Here is a 23,718-nt window from a genome sequence, read left to right on the forward strand (position 1 = left end):
GGTGCCGGTCGTTTTAGCTTGACAATCGAGCCAAATTTCTCTCATTTTCTTGTGTGTAAATTACACGAAGTGGCGTGATATGAATACAAAAGGCATGCGTTTATGGATAAATGATGGAATATTAACATTTTCCCAGAGCATGACATACCCTTTAAAAGGGTAACTACCGTATTTTTCGGACTACAAGTCGCTCCTGACTATCCTGACTGGGCATGACATACTCTTTAAGGTGGCTAATTTATGTGTATGTTATAGAAATAACTGACCAAAACAGTTTTCTTTGCATTTCAGTAGTTTTGACCGCAAAAAAAATAAAAAAAATAAAATAAAATAAAATTTGTGGCGCCGTGGCGACCTTCACGTCGCAGAGTTCCGGCCGGCAAGAAATTCCAACCACTTTCATCCCTGGTTATAAACTGTTAATGCAGATTTTAAAAATATATACAGTCGGGAGAACAAGTATTTGATACACCACCAATTGGAAAACCCATTGGCAGTGTATCAAATACTTGTTCTCCCCACTGTATATACACATGAATATATACAGTACATGAACTATGCTTCAGTGATATTTAAAAAAAAATGTCAGCCAAGTTTGACACCACGCTTATTTCCAATGCACCCATTATGTACATTACAATATGGTGACTGCTGTTTTTGGGGGGCACCTTGCCTGTCGCGGGGGCGAGCACCTAAAGCACTGTCCGTGTGCGTGCGCGCGGGCAAGCCAGGCCGGCGTGCGCGCGCGTGTGAGCGAGCGCGCGCGCGCCCGTCTGCTCTGCTGTTGCTGCCCTTTGATCCCCCGCATTAGTGTTAGTTAGGGGGGCTCCGAGGCGCACAGCAGTCAAGACAGCCGAGACGAGCCGAGCCGAGCGAGCAGGCAGGCAAAGCGGCCCAGGCGGCGCCCCCTCCTCCGCGGCCCGGGCGCCCCGATTTTCCCCCTCGCCATCTCCCCACTCGGAAAGAACCGAGCGAAGCCAGCCAGGTGCAAGACCGAAACCGAGAGAGGAGTAGCGGCTGCCCGACCGACAACCGACTGACCGCCCGCCCGCCTTCCTGCCCGCCCGCTGTCCGTCCGTCCCCTCCGGTCTCCTTCAAATGGGAGCGAGCCTCTTTTCTTCCGTCTCCCCGTGCCAGGACGAGAATGTGATTTAAAAACAAGCGTTTTGGGGGGGAAAATGCCAAGGAGGAAGCAGGAGCAACCCAAGCGCCTGCCTTCACGTAAGTCTCGCGGCTTGTGTGCGCCATTCTCGGCGGGGTTAAAGAGGTGAAAGAGACAAAAGAGGCTAGGTTATATTCCTCCCCGGGTTCTTTTTTTTTTTTTTTTTTTTTTTTTTGCGGGTCCGAGCGAGGCAGCCATGTTGTTGGCGACGCTTTAGCCAACCCCCGAGAGCAGCGGGAGGAACCATAAGCGAGCGAGACGTTGATAATCGATTTTTCCTCCCCCAAAAAGCACACGGTTCGGAAAAGGTTGAGGCTAGTATGCGTGCGGAGGGCAGCGGAGGCGGGGAACGTCACCGCGGTGTTTTCGCTAACATGTCCGCCTGGTTAGGTGGCTTCTCCGGGGGTAGAGTGGCGGTGGTGGTGGGGGAGTGTGGCCGCAATAAAACGAAGGGTCAGCCGGCTCAGACGAGCCGGAGTCTGGCTCGGCTTGCTCCCCCGCACCGGAGCCCGCTTAGCATTAGCTTGTAGCTCAACTTCATTCCCTTGGAGAAAAAAAAAAAGTATGGAAAGATTTGTTCTCCACCATTTTCTCGCTACCCGCCTGTCAAGAGTGGCCATGGTCGGTCACCTGAAGTTCATGGTCCCCCCTCCCGCCTCCTCCTCTTCTTTCTCCTCCTCTGCTTTTTCTTCCCCTTTGCAGCCATTCATTGCAGACAGACTTGGATCAATAACGCGGTTAGACGAGGGGGAAGCGACACAAATGCCAATGTCGTGCCGCAGTAGCCATCTTTTTGATAATAATAATAATAAAAACACCAGCACCACTCTTCTAGTGGGATTCCCACGAATTTGACTCTACATTGTACGTTTAGAATCCTTTATTAGGAAGGTCTGACACTGGTTTGTTGTGTTCCTTTAGTGTTCTCACTGACTTGGGGTGAAGGAAAGCACGTGTGTGCCAGAATTGGATCATAGAACCAGCCAAGGTGCTGATATCAAATTTTTATCATAGTGTTGCAATGTTTGGCTTCCGATAATGATTCCGACACCCGGCTGTGTACTATCGAAAAAAAAAAAAAAAGTATCTTAATGAAATTACTGCATTGTCTTTTGACTGTAAAGTAACTGCTATCGTGGCTTGGTCTTGACTCATTGCTTGCCTTTGACAGAGCTAGACATCCAATCCATTTGAAGTGAGGGTTGGCGTTGGAAGGCCAATCCTTTTGGAGTGAGAGGGTTCCGACTAGAGGTGGGGATCTTGGGGCACCTAACGATTCGATTACGATTCAAAGTAGAGCATGGCAGTAAACAGAAAATTTACCGTTACCGAAATTCTTCATGATGACCGACGCAATTTTGACCATGTCGGTAAATTCGGTAATTTAATAAAACAATAAAATAAAGTCTTTTCATCCCGCTTTGATTCTGTGTTGTTCGGCAATGTTCATTCCCCTTTAAGAAAGCAGTCAGTGTGGTTACATATGGAGTAAAGCTGAAACGAATACTCGAGGAACTCGCATTTAAAAACTGATCCGAGTAATTTTATTCACCTCGAGTAATCGTTTATTTTGACAGCTCTAAGCATCATGTTTTACTCGGACTACTTTTAATGCGGCACAACGCGCTGATGTGACGTGCGTAGAAGAAGAAGCAAAAAACAAAACACTGCAGCCGACAGCCGGTACAAACGACACTGACGTTGCTAAATACTAGCCCGCACGATGCTACGTTGGTAGCAGGTAGCGTCTGATGTGTCTCAGAGATCACATGTATGTTGAACTAGATGCGAAATGACAGACTCAGCCGCGTCTCGGCAGCGTTAATAAACAGCCGCCATCTTAAAACAGTAGAGCGCTAAGCGCTAATAAATAAGATTAACGTTACTGTCACTAGCTCACGTAACGTTAGCCTTCCGGAGGGCTAGGTTCCTATTAATTATGACCACTGTCGATGCGTGGCTAACGTGTCTTACATACAGGCTTTAGCATAACATAGCGTTGTGGAGTGATGAGGGTGTAAAATAAAAACTCAATAATGCTAACTATCAATTTTAGCTCAGTAGTCATTGCTAGATAAAACACCACGTAGCACTGGTCCCTAATGTGCTCCAATACAGCCTGTATCATACATTTATTTTGAGTGCCGTTGTAATGGTTTATTTTGAAAGTGTTTGCATTTAGTTTTATTGATTAGGGTGGCTAAACTGCCCTCTGGTCTGCCTCTTTTTGCATGGCTGAATCCAACTGCTCCCTGTTAAAACCAACATAAGCTCAGTTTTGTTGGAGCTCATGTTTTTTAATGCAGTCATAATTTAGTTTATAGGTATATTTAACCGTTTTTTTAAGAGCATTGTTAAAAAAAAAAACAAACAAAAAAACTTGCATTTTATAGCATTTAAGCTAGCGGACTTTTTCTTTGTAAGTTAGCCAATTGTTCTTTTGTTGTACATAGATCCTCATTAAAAAAATATATGTATATATAATTATATACTGTTTGAGGCTCAGCTCCGGTATTTTATCATTTTCCTTGTCCGATTTCTCTATTATTCGACTACGAAATTAATCAATAGCTGCAGCCCCAAACATTTTATATACTTAATGTTTAGACTGCATGTACAACTGTTAAATATGTTAAATTGAAATCTGGTAAATAAATCAACGAGAAACAGTTAATATGTATTTCATGCATTGATTCAGATTTTCAAATTATATAAAAGTCGGCTTGGGCGAATTTATCGTCATTTATCGTTATCGAGGTAAATCTGCTCAATTCACTGTGATACGTGCTTAACGCCATATCGCCCAGCCCTAGCGCTGTGACGTGTACAGTAGAAGGAGTCCTCTTCACTGTCCAGCCGTACTGTTGTATGGGAAGGACTAAGGATTCAGCTGATTTTGCGGATTAATTCATTTATTTCTCGCATCACGCCAGCCAAACGGCTGCAGAAAAATGTTGCTGCACCAGGGAGAGGCGTGTGAGCCTTTTGGGGGTTTCAAAAGGTTCCCATTCACCGGTGGATATTGGCCAAAACAAGTCCTACTACTGTGGGACCATTGGACTTTCGAGAAAGTGGGATCATTTTAATACATAGGTGGCTCGCATTTTGTGGCTGACATGCTCGTTGTAGACTCGGCTGACGACACCGGCGGCTTGTCGCACATCCCCCCGCTGGGAGAGCACTACAGCTGGGAATCTTTAGGCACCTAACGATTCGATTACGATTACGATTCAGAGGTTTCGATTCGATTATAAAACGATTATTGATGCACCCCCCTCCTTTTTTTTTTTTTTATGTTTTGTACATTAGTTCCAAAATTGTTCAAAAATACTCTCAGGCTAAACCACACTACTATTTCAGTATCAAATTAGCATATAGCAGTAAACAAATATTAAAAAATAACATTAAATAAAAAACTCCAGTCCCCATTCTGTATCAGCAGCTTTAAACTACATTCAATTAATTTAATGTTGTGAATCAACCGTTAAATTTGTTCAAATTGCTCCCGTTATTCCATAATTTCCCTTTTGTCTACTTTCGACATGTGACAGTTTTAAAACTATTTTAAAGATAGATTCAAGTCAATATTTTACTGATTTAGGAGTATTTTAGATAAAAAGTTAATTTGGTTTGCTTGGAAGGTTCGCTACAACAGCCTTGCAGGGAAGTGTACTGCTTTAAGATGGCGGCCGTTTATAACGCCCGTATCTAGCTTTTTTTAGATGTGCTGCTAACACTTCCAAATCTATAGTGCATCTAGTCCTATATAAATGATATCTACCGTGACATCATGTAGCTGTACTTTTAGCAGCTTTTTGGCAGCAGTCAGGTATGTCGTTGTGTTTTTTTTTTTTTTTTACCTCGTTGCATGAGTTGAGCTAGAGCCGTGAGTTGAGCATTGGCATTACCCGAGGGGCCGGGTAATGGGAAGCATGACGTTTAGCTACTCTCGCTCCGTTCCTCCCGAAGACCGCGCGGCGCGCTGAGTGTTGTGTACTTCCGCTTTACTTCGCATATTTCAATAATCGGAATTTGGATGTTTGTGAATCGTTCTCGAATCTTCCACGGCCGAATCGCGAATAATCTAAGAATCGGAAATTTTGCACACCTCTAGAGAGCACTATACTCTGTTTATTGCTGTTTTCCGAAATTTCCAGGTTCGCGGTGAATCAGTAACAGGCACACTTTTGCTCAATAGATTATGTTTGTTGATTAGAAAATACAGAATAAAAGAGATTTATTGATTACAATCCCACAAGAGCAAGCAAACAGATATAAAAAACAAGCAAACAAATGGTAACGTGATGCTAGGTTTGAGTTTGTCAATCTCAAAATCCCCGCGTTACGTTACAGCACAACTAGTTGTCCCTTAGAAATGAAAATCGCCTACTGTGACAAACGAGTGGGAAGCCAACAACACTCCAGTAAAGCGTCAAAAGGACAGAAACCAGGCGATCTGTACGTGACCCGCTGGTGGACCTCACCGGTCGCCCGGAAATGTTCGGTTTTCGTAGGGACGCACCCCTCGAAGGCGGAGAGGCCAACTTCCGCCCCTGAGCGGTGCAGCCCCGTCCAATCACAAACATTTAAGCTACTTTTGGTTCAGCCCCCTTGAAAAAGGGCTTTTCACATGGGACAAATGAGTTGTGCTGCAACAGATGCCAACAAATGGTAAATATTATGGGTGCAAAACAAGTTATCTCTATGGGACCCAGGCGTGTAACTATGGGACCCAGGCGTGTCCAAACAAGTTATCTCGTGAGATTCTCAAGCGCTTCTCCTAACTATGGGAACAAGGTGAAAAACAATAGAAGTTGTTACAATCTATGTCACAAAAGCAATCATACATCACAAAAGCATAACGTAATATTTTCCCCAAATAATTGCCCTCTTTATGTGCCTGGTGTTCTGTCAAATTTTCAACCCCATCAGAAATTGCAACTTTGTGTTAAAAATCGCCGCGAATACAGCAATTGCAAAGTAAACACTACAAACTTTCTTTGAATAAAGGACTATTTACTTAAGTTTCATATTGGATGGGCAGGTAGAAAAGATCTCCTAAGACACATTCTGTCTGTCATGTTAGCTGCACAACAACTGCGCGCCGCTGTTTGTTTATGTCGTCGCCGTGTAGTAAAGCATTATTTTTCTTGAAATTCGTGTTGACCACATGGCGGCTACGCGTTCCTCCGACGTCGGCCAGTTTGTTCGGCGGTACCCTCCAGCTGCTTCCCCGGCGAGCTCTCCTGTCCTTAGTAGCAGGGGAACAAGCTGTAACTTGCTCTCCGCCGGGTGGGTTGCCGATCGGCGAAGACAAATGACAGCACCGCGGCAGTGTGACTTGACCCTGGCTAAGTTTGTGTGATTTTTCAGTTCGAAAGCGAAAATAAGACTTTGAGACCAGAGGTTGCGCTAGACTTTTTCGTTGTCTGTCATTTTGACTGACAGTGTCATAAAAATCCGGTCATAATCTATTTTTACCCGTCACTTACATTTTTAAAATGATAATAATGACATATTCAATAGTATTTAGTTTTCATTCATTTTTAATTAATATTCTGTCCGAACAAGCTTAACAAGAGGCAAACAGACAGCGGAGTGCACCAATCAGCGACGGGCAGACGTGCCGTTAGCAAAGCGACGAGGGCAGGACGAGGGACTTGCGCGCGGAAGTAAACATACGAGGCGAACAGAGTTTATTCAACATGGCGAAACAGACTGTTGTCAATGTCAATGTCTCGTGTCGATGTGTTTTAGCTAATTTAAAACTGAATTTACCGCGGATTGGAACATATTTTCGGCTCTCCCGCCATCCGTGTTGTTGTAAAGACGACTTTCGGCGCGCAAGAGTGACGTTGCTCGTGAAGAACACGTCACGCAAATAAACAAATCTGATTTGTCGATTGATTTTGTACCCACTCTGTGTCCCAGACTTTTCTCTCAGTGTTTGAAAAATACAGGGAGAACAGTCTGGCCGTGCCAGGCAAACACTCAGTTGCCTTGACATTTTTCCGAGTAAGGCCAACGACTTCATTAATCAAGAGAGACAATAGCTAATTAATATGCTCACGTTGGTCTGGGGTGTGAATTGCAACCTGTCAAAATGACGGATGGACTTCAGTTTTTTCCGTCACCGTTTTAAAAAACCGGTCAACGACGGAAAATATTCGGTTAACGCGACCCCTGTTTGAGACGTCACTCGGTTCGGGTTAGCATGTCGGCTAGCTGTCACTAGAGCTGGGAATCTTTGGGCACCTAACGATTCGATTACGATTACGATTCAGAGGCTCCGATTCGATTATAAAACGATTATTGATGCACCCCACTCCTTTTATTTTTTTTATTTTATTTTATTTGTTTTGTACATTAGTTCCAAAATTGTTCAAAAATCCTCTCAGGCTAAACCAAACTACTATTTCAGTATCAAGTTAACATATAGCAGTAAACAAATATACAAAAATAACAGTAAATAAAAAACTCCAGTCCCCATTCTATATCAGCAGCTTTAAACTACTTTCAATTAATTTAATGTTGTGAATCAACCGTTAAAGTTGTAAAAATTGCTCCCGTTATTCCATAATTTCTCTTTTGTCTACTTTCAACATGTGAAAGTTTTAAAACTATTTTAAAGATCGATTCAAGTCAATATTTTACCGATTTAGGAGTATTTTAGATAAAAAGTTAATTAGGTTCGCTTGGAAGGTTCGCAACAACAGCCTTGCAGGGAAGTGTACTGCTTTAAGATGGCGGCCGTTACTAACGCCCGCATCTAGTTTTTTGTAGATGTGCTGGTAACGATACCGAAGCTATAATGCATCTAGTCCTATATAAATGATATCTACCGTAACATAATGTGGCTTGTAGCAGCTTTTCGGCAGCAGTCAGGTACGTTGTTGTTGGTTTTTTTTTTTATCTCGTGGCATGAGTTGAGCTAGAGCCGTGAGTTGAGCATTGGCGTTACCCGAGGGGCCGGGTAATGAGAAGCATGATGTTTAGCTACTCTCGCTCCGTCCCTAATTGCGTACCGAAGACTGCGCTGCGCGCTGAGTGTGTCGTACTTCTGCTTTACTTGGCATATTTCAATAATCGGAATTTGGATGTTTGTGAATTGTTCTCGAATCTTCCACGGCCGAATCGCGAATAATCCAAGAATCGGAAATTTTGCACACCTCTAGCTGTCACGCCTCTTGGTTTGTTTACATTCTCCGGAGCCGGGGGGCAGGGAAATGTCAAAAGCCTGACTAACTAAGGCGGCATAATATAACGTTCAGGAGGTGCGGAAGTAAAGGTGAAGTTGACAGTTTTGACCATTATGGAGTAATTTTGCCATATCGTACTGAATAAATGCATTTTTATTATTTCATATTCCACTTAGCACGAGCGTTTTATTTGTCATGACCATACCATTTATTTAGCATTTGGGGAAAAATACTTGAATATCCTTTAAAAATATTGGAGTAGAGAGACTGAAACAATGACATTTTGCGGCTCTCTTCGTCGCATTTTCCTCGTTATGAATAATTCCCCCTCAATGGGTTGAATTCTAAATCAGATGAAACCATGCCGACGTCATCTATTGGGGACGCTAGAACCCTATAATGGTAGGCGTGGCTAAACGGCGGATTAAAAGAGTAATTTCTCGTCATCATTCTCAGGTCATTGTAAATTTGAAGCTGTTGAAGCAATTTTGGAAAATTGTCATTCATAATCTACGTGCTTTGAAAAAAGTATCGGCCTCAAATATTTGCTTACAAAATGGGTTTTGGGTGTTGGCAGTAAGCTGGATTTGTTTTTTTAGATATCGGCATCAGCATCGACATTTGAAATTCCCGTATTGGTCGACCTCTAATTTTGATTTCAACAATAAACATTGTGGTGCGATATAGGCACTTTTTCCATAACTTCAGTAAGTTGTTTATTTTTTTGCAGAATGTATAGCTGAATTGAAGCTGTTATATTTATTATTATTAAAGCATCCAGTGCGGCATCACAATACAATTAGCCATAATTGTAGGCAGGCTAACTACACATAAAATATCACAAATTGTGAACATAAGATGGAAACGATTGCACATTTTCGTCTCGTTCTTGTCTCGTTAGACTCGTCTCTTTATGTTTTAATCTCCCAAAGCACGTTTTTAGCCCGTTATCGACTCGTCACAGTCATGAAAAAAACGTTCGTTAACGAAATATTTTGGTTGTTGTCATCGTTGACGAAAACAACACTGTTTATAAGATTATGAAATGATCTACTAGAGCCGGGCGGTATACCGAAAGTTTACCGTTACCGAAATTCTTCACGAGGACCGACGTAATTTTGACCATGTAGGTAAATTCAGTAATTTACTAAAACACGAAAATGTAGTCTTTTCATCCCGCTTTGACTCTGCATTGTTCAGTTATGTTCATTCCCCTTTAACCCCTTAATGCCTGCAAAATGAAGCAATTGTCAGAGAATCCCAAAACTTAAAAAATAAGGTCCTAATGGTACTTAGCAGTCAGTGTGCTTAGGTAAGAAGTCACGTGGTTATCAGGAACACAAACAGAAGCCCGGTTGGCTAACGCTAGCGGCTATCGCAATAAGCAAACGTAATGGAGTCGGGCTTAAGGGAGCTTCGCCAAACTTTCACCCGACATTAAGTAGACTCTTGGTGGCCTCCAAATGGGCTTTAGCCCGCTTTACTCCCTGGTTCTCACGATTTCAGGGGAGGGGGCTTTCTACTTGTAGCCAGGCATCAGACTAACCCTAGCTGCTAACGCTATAAAATGAATGTGATGGAGTCGGATAGCGGCTCTAACGTTGTCAAAACGGCTGAACTTAATGAGTGGATTGGGCACGGACTGCATCTAGCAATTAGTATGTCGCGTTATTTTGTATCTGTGCGTGTTTTTGATTTCTTTGATATCTTTTATGAGAGCAAAACATTCAGCATAAATTATAATGCAACAGTGAAGCCTATAATATGACCGTTTAATGGCCGCAGCTATTTTTCCGTATGTGCTTGCTTCATTCTGTGTCATTACTGCCATGATATAATCTTAAATGTTTCATTGGCAAAAGAGCAATATAGCTTTAATGTGTGTCTGTGTGGGGGGTGCATGTGTGCGTGCATGTATTAAAAAATGCTCTGGGGGAAAAAAACCTGAAACCTTGAAGTAAACACTTGTGTTGAGTAATTAAATCACAGCAGCCATGAACAATACGTTTTCTGTTTGAAGTGTTTTGTTCAAACTATAAGTCATTTGTGTTAAAATGACATGTTTGCACAGTTGTCGTATTGATTTTTCTAATGTTGTACATTGTTCAAGTCATACAAGCTGTTATAGATGTTCATACTTGAATTCTTATGGTTCACAAGAAAATTTTATATACTTAAGGTTTAGACTGCATGTACAATTATTTAAGTATGTCAAATTGAAATCTGGTAAAAAAAAATCGGTGAGAAACGTTTAATTTGTATTTCACGCGTTGGTTGATTTTCAAATGATATAACAGTCCGCTTGGGCGAATTTATCGTCATTTACCAATTTACCGTGATACTTACTTTAGACCAGTGCTTCTTAATTATTTTCTATTATGCCCCACCGGAAGACGTAGACGTTCCGCGCACCCCCAACTCTGCCGCCACTGTAAATATACTGTAGTATCATTTGTATATAAAATTCCTATCATTATAAGTACACCTCTGCATAACACTGTTTGTTTTATTATGAAAGAAAAAAGTAATATAGACGAGCTTACAAAAGTGTAAACAAACAAACAAACAAACAAACACATCCATACTGTAAAAATACACTCGATACATTTTTTTAACGTTGGATACTGAAAAATAAAATTGATTATTTATTGATTTTATTCATTTCAAATTGATTAGCAACATTAACTCACGAGGACAATATGCCAAACAATTACACCGAAAAAAAACAAAAATTTATAGAACAAAAACGACTGCGTCAATGGACAGTTTTTATATTTGCTGCAGGCAGTATCAGCTCCTTTCCTATGGTGTGGGGTTATTTTGCACTCAGCAATTTGGTATGCAACTTTATATGACACTGACAGTACTCACTGGTTTACTGATGTAACACTGAAAAAAGCGGGAGGATTGTTGGCAATATTCGGCACGTTTTCACTCAAAAAAAAAAAAATCCCTGCTGTCCTCTGCAAACATTTTTAGACAAAGTAAACAGACTGGCCTTTCCTCGTCTCCCACTGTACTAAAAGTCAAAGCCAAATGCTATACAGGGTGACCCAAAAAAAAGTTTACACTCAGTTGACTGCTTGTTTAAAAGCCATTGAAACATATCTAAATAGGTTGTCATGCTTAAGTGATTCATCAAGGTCACTCAATGCAGCTGGTAATCTCTCATCTCTACAATTCCTGTGCTTCTGCTAAAAATGAAGAAAACTTGAGCTGTACCTGAATTGCTGCGTGCCGGTCTGACACCTACTGAGATTGCAGCAAATATGAGAATATCCAGATGTGCAGTCTACAAAGTTAAAAAGAAGCTGAAAGATACTGGAACAGCCTGACGAAAACCTGTGTCTGGATCTGTGCGGACCAAAAAGTTGATTGACAAGGTGATATGTGGCCACCCCAGAGTCCAGATCTCAATCCCCTGGATTATAGCACATGGGCAACTGTGGAGGACAGTGCCTGTAAGAAGCCACAAACTTCTGTGGCAGCCTTGGAGAGGTCCATTGTTAGATCTTGGGAAAAGATGACAGCATCCTACATAAAGAAGCGTTCCGCAGGCGCCTGGAGGCTGTTGTGACACTTAAGGGAGGACACATTGAAAAATAGAGTTTAGTGTACAAGTTCTTTACAATACTGTATAATTTGTAGAGGTGTGCAAAATTTCCGATTCTTAGATTATTCGCGATTCGGCCGTGTAAGATTCGAGAACGATTCACAAACATCCAAATTCCGATTATTGAAATATGCCAAGTAAAGCGGAAGTACAACACACTCAGCGCGCCGCGCGGTCAATGAGGAACGGAGCGAGAGTAGTTAAACATCATGCTTCTCATTACCCGGGCCCTCGGGTAACGCCAAATGCTCAACTCACGGCTCTAGCTGAACTCATGCCATGAGATTAAAAAAAAACACAACAAAATACCTGACTGCTGCCGAAAAGCTGCTACAAAGTACATCCACATAATGTTACGGTAGATATCATTTATATAGGACTAGATGCAATATAGATTCGGTAGCGTTAGCAGCACACCTACAAAAAGCTAGATGCGGGCGTTAGTAAACGGCCGCCATCTTAAAGCAGTACACTTCCCTGGAAGGCTGTTGTAGCGAACTTTCTTAGCAAACCTAATTAACCTTTTTGTCTAAAATACTCCTAAATCGGTAAAATATTGACTTGAATCTATCTTTAAAATACTTTTAAAACATTCACATGTCGAAAGTAGACAAAAGGGAAATGATGGAATAACGGGAGAAATTTTAACAACTTTAACGGTTGATTCACAACATTAAATTAATTGAATGTAGTTTAAAGCTGCTGATACAGAATGGGGACTGGAGTTTTTTTATTTACTGTTATTTTTGTATATTTTTTTACTGCTATATGTTAACTTGATACTGAAATAGTAGTTTGGTTTAGCCTGAGAGTATTTTTGAACAATTTTGGAACTAATGTACAAAAAAAAAAAAAAAAAGGAGGGGGGTGCATCAATAATCGTTTTATAATCGAATCGGAGCCTCTGAATCGTAATCGTAATCGAATCGTTAGGTGCCCAAAGATTCCCAGCTCTAATAATTTGTGATTAAATTCTAATTCTAAGCTGAATAAACATGGCATTTAAGTTGTATTATGGCAGTGTAAACTTTTTTTTGGGTCACCCTGTATACGCTTTGTCACATTTCCTTGTCTTAGCTTTTCATATATCCAGTGCTCTTTGCTGTGTGCTCTTGTTTGGTTCAAAAATATTGTACACACGCTGAAAATCAGAGCGGCACTGCCACCCACTCAGCAGATGTGCAATTACACTTTATTCTAGTTGGGCAAAAAAGTATGTTCCCCAAGGTCACATGCGCCACCCCCAGCATCACTCTGCGCCCCCCTGGGGGGGCCCGCCCCACTATTTGAGAAGTACTGCTTTAGACCATATCGCCCAGCCTTAATGTCTTCTTCAGTCAAATCTACAGCAGCAGTGTCATTCTACTGCTGCTAGAGAGTGGTTGAGAGTAGAAGTACATAAAAAAACAAAAGCTGTAAAAAATGCTGCTATTGACAGACATGTTCACTTTAGCATTGCTGTGTACTCCTATATTTGAATAATAATCCCACAAAATAAGTTTGCGCTTTTGTTGTACTTGTACGGCTGGCATCTGTTTTTCAGTCAAGTGTGTGTATGAGTGCATAAGCCAACTATGGAGGTCACGGTACAGTATGGTGCCGTCACTCCTGACAAGTAAACATGACCTTTGCTGCCGCCATGAAAACTGCTCTTCCCGCCTGACCTTGCGACGCTTTTTTTGTGTGTGTCGTATTTACTTCCTTATTACACGTCCGTCCGTAAATTCCGCGAGGGACGCACCAAACAAGGACGCCACCTCTGCCTCCGACCACACAACTGGAAAGGGCATTGCCTCGTGTTGTCTGGAGACAGTGTGGCGCTATAAGGCATTAGGATATAAATATTCTGACTTTGTACTACACCTGCATAAAGTACTTTGATACTCTATCAAAACGATACCAAGCGGAGAAGGGAGACCCGAGTCTATACTGATCCGGTACCTCAGCAGTTTATTAGTTTTTGACAAAAAATTGTTCCTTTTGACTACAGTCCCTGACAAAAATATTGTCGCTTATCCATTTTGTTGAAACAATTGCTAATAACTAGAGATGTTCCGATCGATCGGGTCCGATTGCGTCATTTTCAAAGTATCGGAATCGGCAAAAAAATATCGGCCATGCCTTTTTTTAATTCATATATATTTTTAATTAAATCGTTTTCTAATTGTATTTAACCTTACAGACATAATATGTTACACTCATCCAGAGTCTTTAGTTTAGGCTTAAGGTAGGGTAATCAAATTCATCCCGATAACGGCGGTAATTAATTTTTAAAAAAATGTATCACGTTAAAATATTTAACGCAATTAATGCATGCGCATTGTCGCGCTTAATCTGTAATGGCGCCGATGTACCTATATGGAGAGATAAAAGGCAGCGTAAAATGAGTAGAGTGAATTTTGGCAGGCTTTGGAGCCTTTATTTAATTGGCTAAAGCCTTACAATCCCTCTCCCTATGGTTATAAATATCATGGGAAGCAATGTGGGGAAGCAAGGTAGCAATTGAGCTTTTTCTTAACACCTTATGTTATTTCCCAACGCAGAGAAGATATATCAATTGGTAGCACTACACACAGTCATGGTGCCACTTCCCATCATGCATTTAGGCATGGCTACAGTATCATTTACTGAAAGCTCAACAAATACACTAGATGGCAACATTTAGTCACAATATACAAAGTCACAAGTCTTTCTATCCGTGGATCCCTCTCACAGAAAGAATGTTAATAATGTAAATGCCATCTTGAGGATTTATTGGCATAATAAACAAATACAGTACTTATGTACTGTATATTGAATGTATATATTCGTCCGAGTTTTATTCATTTTTTTCTTAATGCATTGCCAAAATGTATATGATCGGGAAAAATTATCGGGAATGATTGGAATTGAATCGGGTGCAAAAAAAAAGCAATCAGATCGGGAAATATCGGGACCGGCAGATACTCAAACTAAAAGGATCGGGATCGGATCAGGAGCAAAAAAACATGATCGGAACAACCTTACTAATAACCTGACTTTTAACTATTAATTGGTTTCAGAAATGGCTCATATGAAAGCTAAGACCCTCCCAAATGATGTATAATGTACAAAAATATTTTTGTTTGACTGAAAAAAGATTTATCATTTAATGAAGACATAAAGGTCAAATTTTGCACGACAAAAGTTTTGTCACCTACAGAAAGTAGTGTGAAAATTGAACAAAAAAATCTACTTCAAATCCCAAAATATGTTACATAACATAAGCGAATTAAGTAGTGGTGCTGTGTAGAGCTGAAACGAGTACTCGAGCAACTCGAGTAACTCGAGTTTAAAAACTGATCCGAGTAATTTTATTCACCTCGAGTAATCGTTTATTTTGACAGCTCAAAGCATCACGTTTTGCTCGGACTACTTTTAATGCGGGACAACGCGCTGTCACGTGAGGAGAGGAAGAAGGGGGGAAAAAAAAAACTTACTGCTGCCGACAGCCGCCACAAACAACGCCGACGTTGCTAAATACTAGCCCGTACGATGCTACGTTGGTACAGGTAGCGTCTCATGCGTCTCATAGAGATCACATGTATGTTGAACTAGATGCTAAATGACAGACTCGGCCGCGTCTGGGCAGCTTTAGTAAACAGCCGCCATCTTAAAGCAGTAGAGCGCTAAGCGCTAATAAAGAGCGCTAAGCGCTAATAAATAAGATTAACGTTCCTGTTCTGAAGTCACGTTAGCCCTGCGGAGGGCTAGGTTTCTATTAATTATGACCACTGTCGATGCTTGGCTAACGTGTCTTACATACAGGCTTTAACATAACATAGCATTGTGGAGTGATGAGGGTGTAAAATAAAAACTTAATCATGCTAACTATCAATTTTAGCTCAGTAGTCATTGCTGGATAAAACACCAAGTAGCACTGGTGCTAATGTGCTCCAATACAGCTTGTATCATACATTTATTTTGAACACTGCAAAAACTCAAAATCCTATCAGGACTTACAGTTTAGACTAACTTAAAACTTAACTAGAACTTAAAAATGGCTTGACACAAAGAGAAATTCAATTGAAAGACGTGGGAAAAAATCCAAACTTTTAAGTGATGTGTGTTATCAAGCGTAACGACATTTTTAGGTAAGATATATATATATTTTTTTGTAATAAGATCTAAAGTTTTTTGAGTGAAAGCAGTGAATGTCTTTTTTTTTTTTTTTTTTTTAATTCTAGTTACATCTGAGATGCAATTGTTGGCTGTTTTCAACAATATACATCGAAAATAAAGACATTGATTGACTGAAAATGGTTCAAAATTAGATGAAATGTCTTGTTTTCTCATGTATATTTATAATTGCTCTTCACCTAAAAATATATTTGTTTTATCCGATTACTCGATTAATCGATAGAATTTTCAGTCGATTACTCGATTACTAAAATATTCGATAGCTGCAGCCCTAGTGCTGTGAGATCCAAATGTAATATTTTGTAAGACTTCCATGTAGAGCTGAAACGAATACTCGAGCAACTCGAGTAACTCGAGTTTAAAAACTGATCTGAGTAATTTTATTCACCTCGAGTAATCGTTTATTTTGACAGTTCTAAGCATCACGTTTTGCTTGGACAATTTTTAATGCGGGACAACGCGTTGATGTCACGTGCGTAGAGGAAGAAGCAGGAAAAAAAAAAAAAAAAAAAAAACTTACTGCAGCCGACAGCCGCTACAAACGACGCCGTCGTTGCTAAATACTAGCCCGCACGATGCTATGTTGGTAACAGGTAGCGTCTGATGCGTCTCATAGAGATCACATGTATGTTGAACTAGATGCAAAATGACAGACTCGGCCGCGTCTGGGCAGCGTTAGTAAACAGCCGCCATCTTAAAGCAGTAGAGCGCTAAGCGCTAATAAATACGATTAACGTTACTGTCACTAGCTCACGTAACGTTAGCCCTGCGGAGGCCTAGGTTTCAATTAATAATGACCACTGTTGATGCGTGGCTAACGTGTCTTACATACAGGCTTTACCATAACAGCGTTGTGGAGTGATGAGGGTGTAAAATAAAAACTTAATAATGCTAACTATCAATTTTAGCTCAGTAGTCATTGCTGGATAAAACACCAAGTAGCACTGGTCCCTAATGTGCTCCAATCCAGCCTGTATCATACATTTATTTTGTACACTGCAAAAACTCAAAATCCTATCAGGACTTACAGTTTAGACTAACTTAAAACTTAACTAGAACTTAAAAATGGCTTGACACAAATAGAAATTCAATTGAAACACGTGAGAAAAAAAATCCTCACTTTTAAGTGATGTGTGTTATCAAGCGTAACGGCATTTTTAGGTAAGATATGTATTTTTTTTTTTTTTTTTTAATAAGATCTAAAAGTTTTTTGAGTGAAAGCAGTGAATTAGTCTTTTTTTAAAATTCTAGTTACATCTGAGATGCAATTGTTGGCTGTTTTCAACAATATACATCAAAAATTAAGACATTGATTGACTGAAAATGGTTCAAGATTAGATGAAATGTCTTGTTTTCTCATGTATCTTTATAATTGCTCTTCACCTAAAATTATATTTGTTTTATCCGATTATTTGAGTAATCGATAGAATTTTCAGTCGATTACTCGATTACTAAAATATTCGATAGCTGCAGCCCTACTTTCATGGGCTTGAAGGACTGCATCCATGCGGTTTGGCAAGGATTCATACAAGTCATCAGGAACATCAAAGAAAGCAGCCTTGCATGCCTCCCAGAGTTCATGAACATTCTTGGGTTTCGTCTTCCATGCTTCCTCTTTCATCCTGTTCATATCTGGTGACTGGGCTGGCCAGTCCTGGAGGATCTTGATCTTCTTTGGCTTGAGGAACTTTGAGGTAGAGATTGAAGTATTCGATGGAGTACCATTCTGCTGCAGAATTTGTCCCTTTTTATGGTTAGGAATGTGAGAGGCATCTTAGATTTGTTGATATTTCAGACTATGTTGCAGATCTCTCAGGGTGCAGACAATTAAAAAACCGTGTGGCATTTGCCAAGGCCCACAACCTTTCAAAAGGATAGACGCTGGAAAAGTGGCAAAAGGTGGATTTTCCAGATGAATCTTTCATTGAATTACACCACAGTCGCCGCAAATATTGCAGGAGACCTACTGGAGCCTGCATGGGTCTGAGATTCACTCAGAAAACAGTGAAGTTTGGTGGTGGCAAAATCATGGTCTGGGGTTACATCCAGTACGTGCGAGAGATCTGCTGGGTGGAAGGCAACATAAAGTTTAGGACGGCCCCCTACTTGAAGGCGTGGCGCAGTGTCTGATGAATGTGACCCGTCAATATCATTATGAAGTCTATTGACTGGTTTATAAGACTTGGAAAAAAAAAAAAAAAAAAAAGACAAAATGGCGGACGAGCCTCTGACATCGTAAAGTCGAAATCTCGCAAGTGGAGTACGTCGTAACCCGGGGACTACCTGTATTATCAAAACAGCACTAAATCGGGAACAGGTGTAAACTTGGGCTGCAGCTAACAATTATTTTCATAATTGATTAATTGGACGAATAATTAAATGATGAATCGATTAATCGGATAAATCTCAGTTCTTTCTATTACCTTCGCTATTTACCTTGAAGTTGTTTTCGGCATGTTTTAAGTAGCAATTAAGACAAAATGGAATATCAAATTCGTTGGCAACACGTTTATTAATCGATTTAATCGATTAGTTGTTGCAGCTTTATTAAGACGCTAGTTTAAACGGTAAGATGTCTGAAAATTGGCAAAAATGTGAATTGTTGTTTTCCAAAGTAAAAGCAGATTTTTGTTCATGTCCTACTTTGACTAAATAAAAATATAATAAAGAAATCTGATAATATTTACAAGTGAGAAGATATACATATGTTATAATTTCAAGAATTTTGACAACTGCACAGTGAAAAAGGTCCTAAACGATTAATCGGTTATCAATATGGTTGTATATTAATTTACTAATTGATTAGTTGCGGATTAATCGATTGTCGCACCTCTAGTCTAAACTATTATTATTAAACGAGATGTGTGTGTATGTATGTAACCTTCTTTTCAGCAGCGCACTATGCTAATGCTACGCTAACGGGGTCCTACCGTCAGTCGGTGGCAGCTGCAGTTGCCACACATTATTGATCGAAATCCTTTTTTATCAGCGTTTTCTTTTTTTTATTGACCCATGTTAAAAAAAGTCCATATATCGGCCCGATATATCGGCCGGCTGATATATCAATCGACCTCTACTTTTGACAATATCCTTTATATATCGTGATAATTTTTGTTGCTTTTAAGCCATTTAAAAAAAATCAATGACACGATCTTTTTCACCCGATTCTAAAAATGAATAAAAGTTCTTTTGACGAAATATTCGAATATTTATTCGCCCCCTAGCGCCGTCAATGGCAACCAGTGAGCTAGTAATTTATTTGCTAATCAATTAGTTGTTGATTAATCGATTGTCGCACCTCCAGTCTAAACTATTATTATTAAACGAGATGTGTGTATGTATGTAACCTTCTTTTCACTAGTGCACCATGCTATGCTAATGCCACGCTAACGGGGTCCTACCGTCAGTCAGTGGCAGTTGCCACACATTATTGATAAAAAAAATTTTAATCAGCTTTTTCTTTTTTTATTGGCAATGTTAAAAAGAAAAAGTCCATATATCGGCCCGATACATGGGCCGGCCGATATATCGATCGACCTGTACTTTTGATAATATCGTGATAATTTTTGTTGCTTTTTAGCCGTTAAAAAAAATCTTAAAAACACGATCTTTTTCACTCGATTTCGATCTTCAAAAAATGAATAAAAGTTTTTTTGACGAAATACTTGAATATTTATTTGCCCCCTAGCGCCGTCAATGGCAACCAGTGAGCTAGTAATTTATTTGGCCCACGAACCAAAGTTAAAAAAAAAAAAAAAATCTTATCTGATTCCATGTTTGTCCGCAGGCAGCAACTGAGCATCCCCGTGCGAAACGATGAACATTTTCCTCTCATTTTTTCCAATCGCGCTTTCCTTTTGTCGGCCCGCCGCCGTCTACCTCGTCGCCACGGCGGGCGGCTCTCTGGCTGCCTTCCACGCGCTATGATTCTAATGACCTTGCCGCGGCCCGGACTTGAAAACGCTGGATTAAGAGGAAAGGAAAATGAGAGGAGGTTTCCATTTCACCCTTGGCGGCAAATTTAAGGGGGAAATTTCTGCCCAGAATCCCCCTCTTTTCCTTCAGACGGATGCTCATCGGGGTCTCTGTCAACGTGGGTCGATGGGAGCTCAGGCGAATAATGATACACAAGCCTGATCTGGGAAATGAATTCAGCACGCGCTGTCGCGGGCGGCTTTCGCTGTGGCGCTGTGTGTGCGTGCGTTTTATTTGATAGTACCTGAAATCACTGAAGCTGATGAGGATTAACAGTTAGCGGGGTAAGGTTTAATGGGCTCGCTTTCACCAAAGTAGCAAGGCCCCTATGTTTGGATCGATGGCGGCACATAAATGTTAACCTCATTTGCGGCAGGAGACAAATGAGAGCGCACGTAGACAAGTCGGCCAGTTTTGTACTTGTACTTGATAGTGAGCTTTGTGTACTCTAGTTATTTTATGCTAGGACAGATTTGTGACAATATAGCTAAAGCTACCATCTATAATTTTCTTGTTTTAAAATTTTTTTTTAATCCAATAGCATTTCTCCGGTGCGCTCTCCAGCCCGCACTTTTTGACCCGTCAACACCGTTCAAACTTTCGATGGCACCCCAAGAAATTGCAAATCACCCTAAAAGGTGGATTTTGTGGGTGGGGGGGGGGCATTCCATTTAACAATGTATCTAGCCCTAAAGATTTTATCCCAGAATAATACATACATGAAACATTTTAGAAAGTTGAGGGGCACAACAGTTTTTGACAAAAACATACTGTTCCACCAAAATTTGCCAAAATTAGACCAGTCTAGTCTAGTCTCTTGACAAGTCTCTAGTCTAGGAGCCTAGACGAGTCTCTAGTCTTGTAGACTAGGCGAGTTTCTAGTCTAGACTAATCTCTAGGCAAGTTTCTAGTCTAGAAGAGTGACGAGTCTCTAGGCGAGTTTGTAGTCTGGACGAGTCTCTAGGCGAGTTTCTAGTCTGGACGAGTCTGACGAGTCTCTTGGCGAGTTTCTAGTCTGGACGAGTCTGACGAGTCTCTTGACGAGTTTCTAGTCTGGACGAGTCTGACGAGTCTCTTGACGAGTTTCTAGTCTGGACGAGTCTGACGAGTCTCTTGACGAGTTTCTAGTCTGGACGAGTCTGACGAGTGTCTAGGCGAGTTTCTAGTCTAGACGAGTCTGACGAGTGTCTAGGCGAGTTTCTAGTCTAGACGAGTCTGGACGAGTCTCTAGGCGAGTTTCTAGTCTAGACCAGTCTGGACGAGTCTCTAGGCGAGTTTCTAGTCTAGACCAGTCTGGACGAGTCTCTAGGCGAGTTTCTAGTCTAGACCAGTCTGGACGAGTCTCTAGGCGAGTTTCTAGTCTAGACCAGTCTGGACGAGTCTCTAGGCGAGTTTCTAGTCTAGACCAGTCTGGACGAGTCTCTAGGCGAGTTTCTAGTCTAGACCAGTCTGACGAGTCTCTAGGCGAGTTTCTAGTCTAGACCAGTCTGACGAGTCTCTAGGCGAGTCTGACGAGTCTCTAGGCGAGTCTGACGAGTCTCTAGGCGATTTTCTAGGCGAATCTTCAGGCAAGTCTTTAGGGGAGTCTCTAGTGTCAAGTCGCTAGTCTATAGACGAGTCTCTGGTCTACACACGGGTCTATAGACGAGTCTCTGGTCTACAGACGGGTCTATGGTCTACAGACGGGTCTATAGGCGAGTCTGGTCTACAGACGGCTCTATAGGCGAGTCTGGTCTACAGACGGCTCTACAGGCGAGTCTCTGGTCTGCAGGCGGGGTGATAGGGGAGTGTCTGGTCTGCAGGCGGGGCGATAGGGTAGTGTCTGGTCTGCAGGCGGGTCGATAGGGGAGTGTCTGGTCTGCAGGCGGGTCGATAGAGGAGTCTCTGGTCTGCAGGCGGGTCTATAGAGGAGTCTCTGGTCTGTAGGCGAGTCTGTAGGGTCTACTTTTGTCTCTTTAGATGAGTTTTTAGATAAATTCTTCGGACAAGTCTCTAGGAGAGTCGCTAGTGTCTAGTCTAGTCTCTAGACGAGTCTCTATACTGCAGACGAGTCTTCAGACGAGCCTAGTTTAGTCTCTAGACAAGTTTCTAGTTGAGTCTAGTCTGGTCTTTACACGAGTCTCTATACGAGCCTTCAGGCGAGTCTCTAGGCTAGGCTAGGCTCTAGTGTAGTCGCTAGTCTCTAAACGATTCTCTAGTCTAGTTGGTTGTCTCTAGTCTAGTCGGCAGTCGCTAGATGTCTCTAGTCTAGTAGCCTAGGCGAGTCTCTAGACGAGTTTAGTCCAGAGACTCGCCTAGGTTACTAGTCTCCAGTCTAGAGACAAGTTTCTAGACGAGTCTCTAGGAGAGTCTCTGTTGAGTCGCTAGTCTATAGACGAGTTTCTAGATGAGTCTATAAATGAGTATCCATCCTCTAGTCTATCCTCTAGGCTAGGCTAGCCTCTTGTCTAGGCCAGGCCAGGCTAGGCTATCACACCCCTAGTCTTTTGTCCAGCAATAGTTTCAAAACTTTTGTGCGGTAAACCTTTTAGTGGCGCTACGTTGTCAATGACAAACACTTAAAGGTGGAAGTTTTCAGGTATCCATCAGAACCCTGCACACGCATACACCTTCCTCTCCGCGTGAAATGGAAAACGCCTGAGTTTTCGCTAATGATTTTCTCCCCCCTCCCGTGTTGACAAGTCGCAACACGGAGATGTACAGCTCGCAGAGCAGCCCTTTTTGGCGCGTAGCGGCAATCTCGCAGGAGTAGCGAGGCTTTCAGCTGGCAGCGTTTCACACGGAACAGCTCGCCGGTGCAGCTGGGAAAGACAGAGCGATGGTGGAGGAGAGCGAGGAGAGGGGAGAGGAGGGGAGGAAGTGGAGAGGAAGCGCCGCTAAGAGCTTTGGGCGGTTTCTCTGTTGTTGTTGTACCACACAAGTGCATCCAGGCCCTGCAGGACAAGCCTTTAACAGGCATGAGGGATGGAGAGCACGAGAGGAGGAGGAAATAGAGGAGGTGGCGTTCGCTGCCAAATGGCACGTTGATTTATCGCTCACGTTTCCATTCCTAGAAAGCCGCTATAATGACTTTGTAGGCAAATTAAAAAAAAAACAGGTTAAATCATCCGAGAGGGCCGAGCGGCTATTTGATCAACGCGGAACGTGTCGCCTAACCGCCGTGTGAAATTGAAAAGTTTGGGGTTCACATTGTCACACCTGATTCAAATTTAATTAAGTTTTGCTTTTGTTGAACTTGGCATGTGACGCTACAGCCACGCTGCTTAAAATGTTGGACAATTTGCGAAGTGATATTCGATGGGTGGAAATAAACCTTGAAAATTGATTTCGACTTAGAAAAAGATGCTCTCTTCTGTTTTCGATACCACATATAGATGATATATATACAATCATGCAGCTTTAAACTCAATTAAAATTCTTTAAATGAGTTAATCATCAGCAGACGTCCAATTTTTTTGACGTGGGGGGGTCGTTAGCGACGTCTAGCGCTGTCAGTGTATGAAATCAGTTGAGAAATTGGCTAGTTATGACTGCGTTTTAATGTCAATGTACCGACTTCGATGGGAATGTCGCCACTACCAACATGGTCGCCCTGAGGACATGTTGGCAGG

At 41.5% G+C, this 23,718-nt stretch overlaps 1 protein-coding gene across 3 annotated transcripts in view; it reads left to right on the forward strand.

The window, feature by feature from the left end:
• Window positions 1-807: 807 nt before the first annotated feature.
• Window positions 808-23,718, forward strand: part of znf827 (zinc finger protein 827) — a 237,795-nt gene continuing 214,884 nt past the window's right edge. For all 3 annotated transcript variants that reach the window (XM_057843537.1, XM_057843538.1, XM_057843539.1), the window contains exon 1: window positions 808-1,221. In XM_057843537.1, coding sequence (XP_057699520.1) covers window positions 1,179-1,221 — 43 coding nt within the window. In that variant the 5' untranslated portion in view covers window positions 808-1,178. The remainder of the gene's footprint in view (window positions 1,222-23,718) is intronic.

Source organism: Corythoichthys intestinalis, chromosome 8 (genome assembly GCF_030265065.1).
Source record: "Corythoichthys intestinalis isolate RoL2023-P3 chromosome 8, ASM3026506v1, whole genome shotgun sequence".
Lineage (NCBI taxonomy): Eukaryota > Metazoa > Chordata > Actinopteri > Syngnathiformes > Syngnathidae > Corythoichthys > Corythoichthys intestinalis.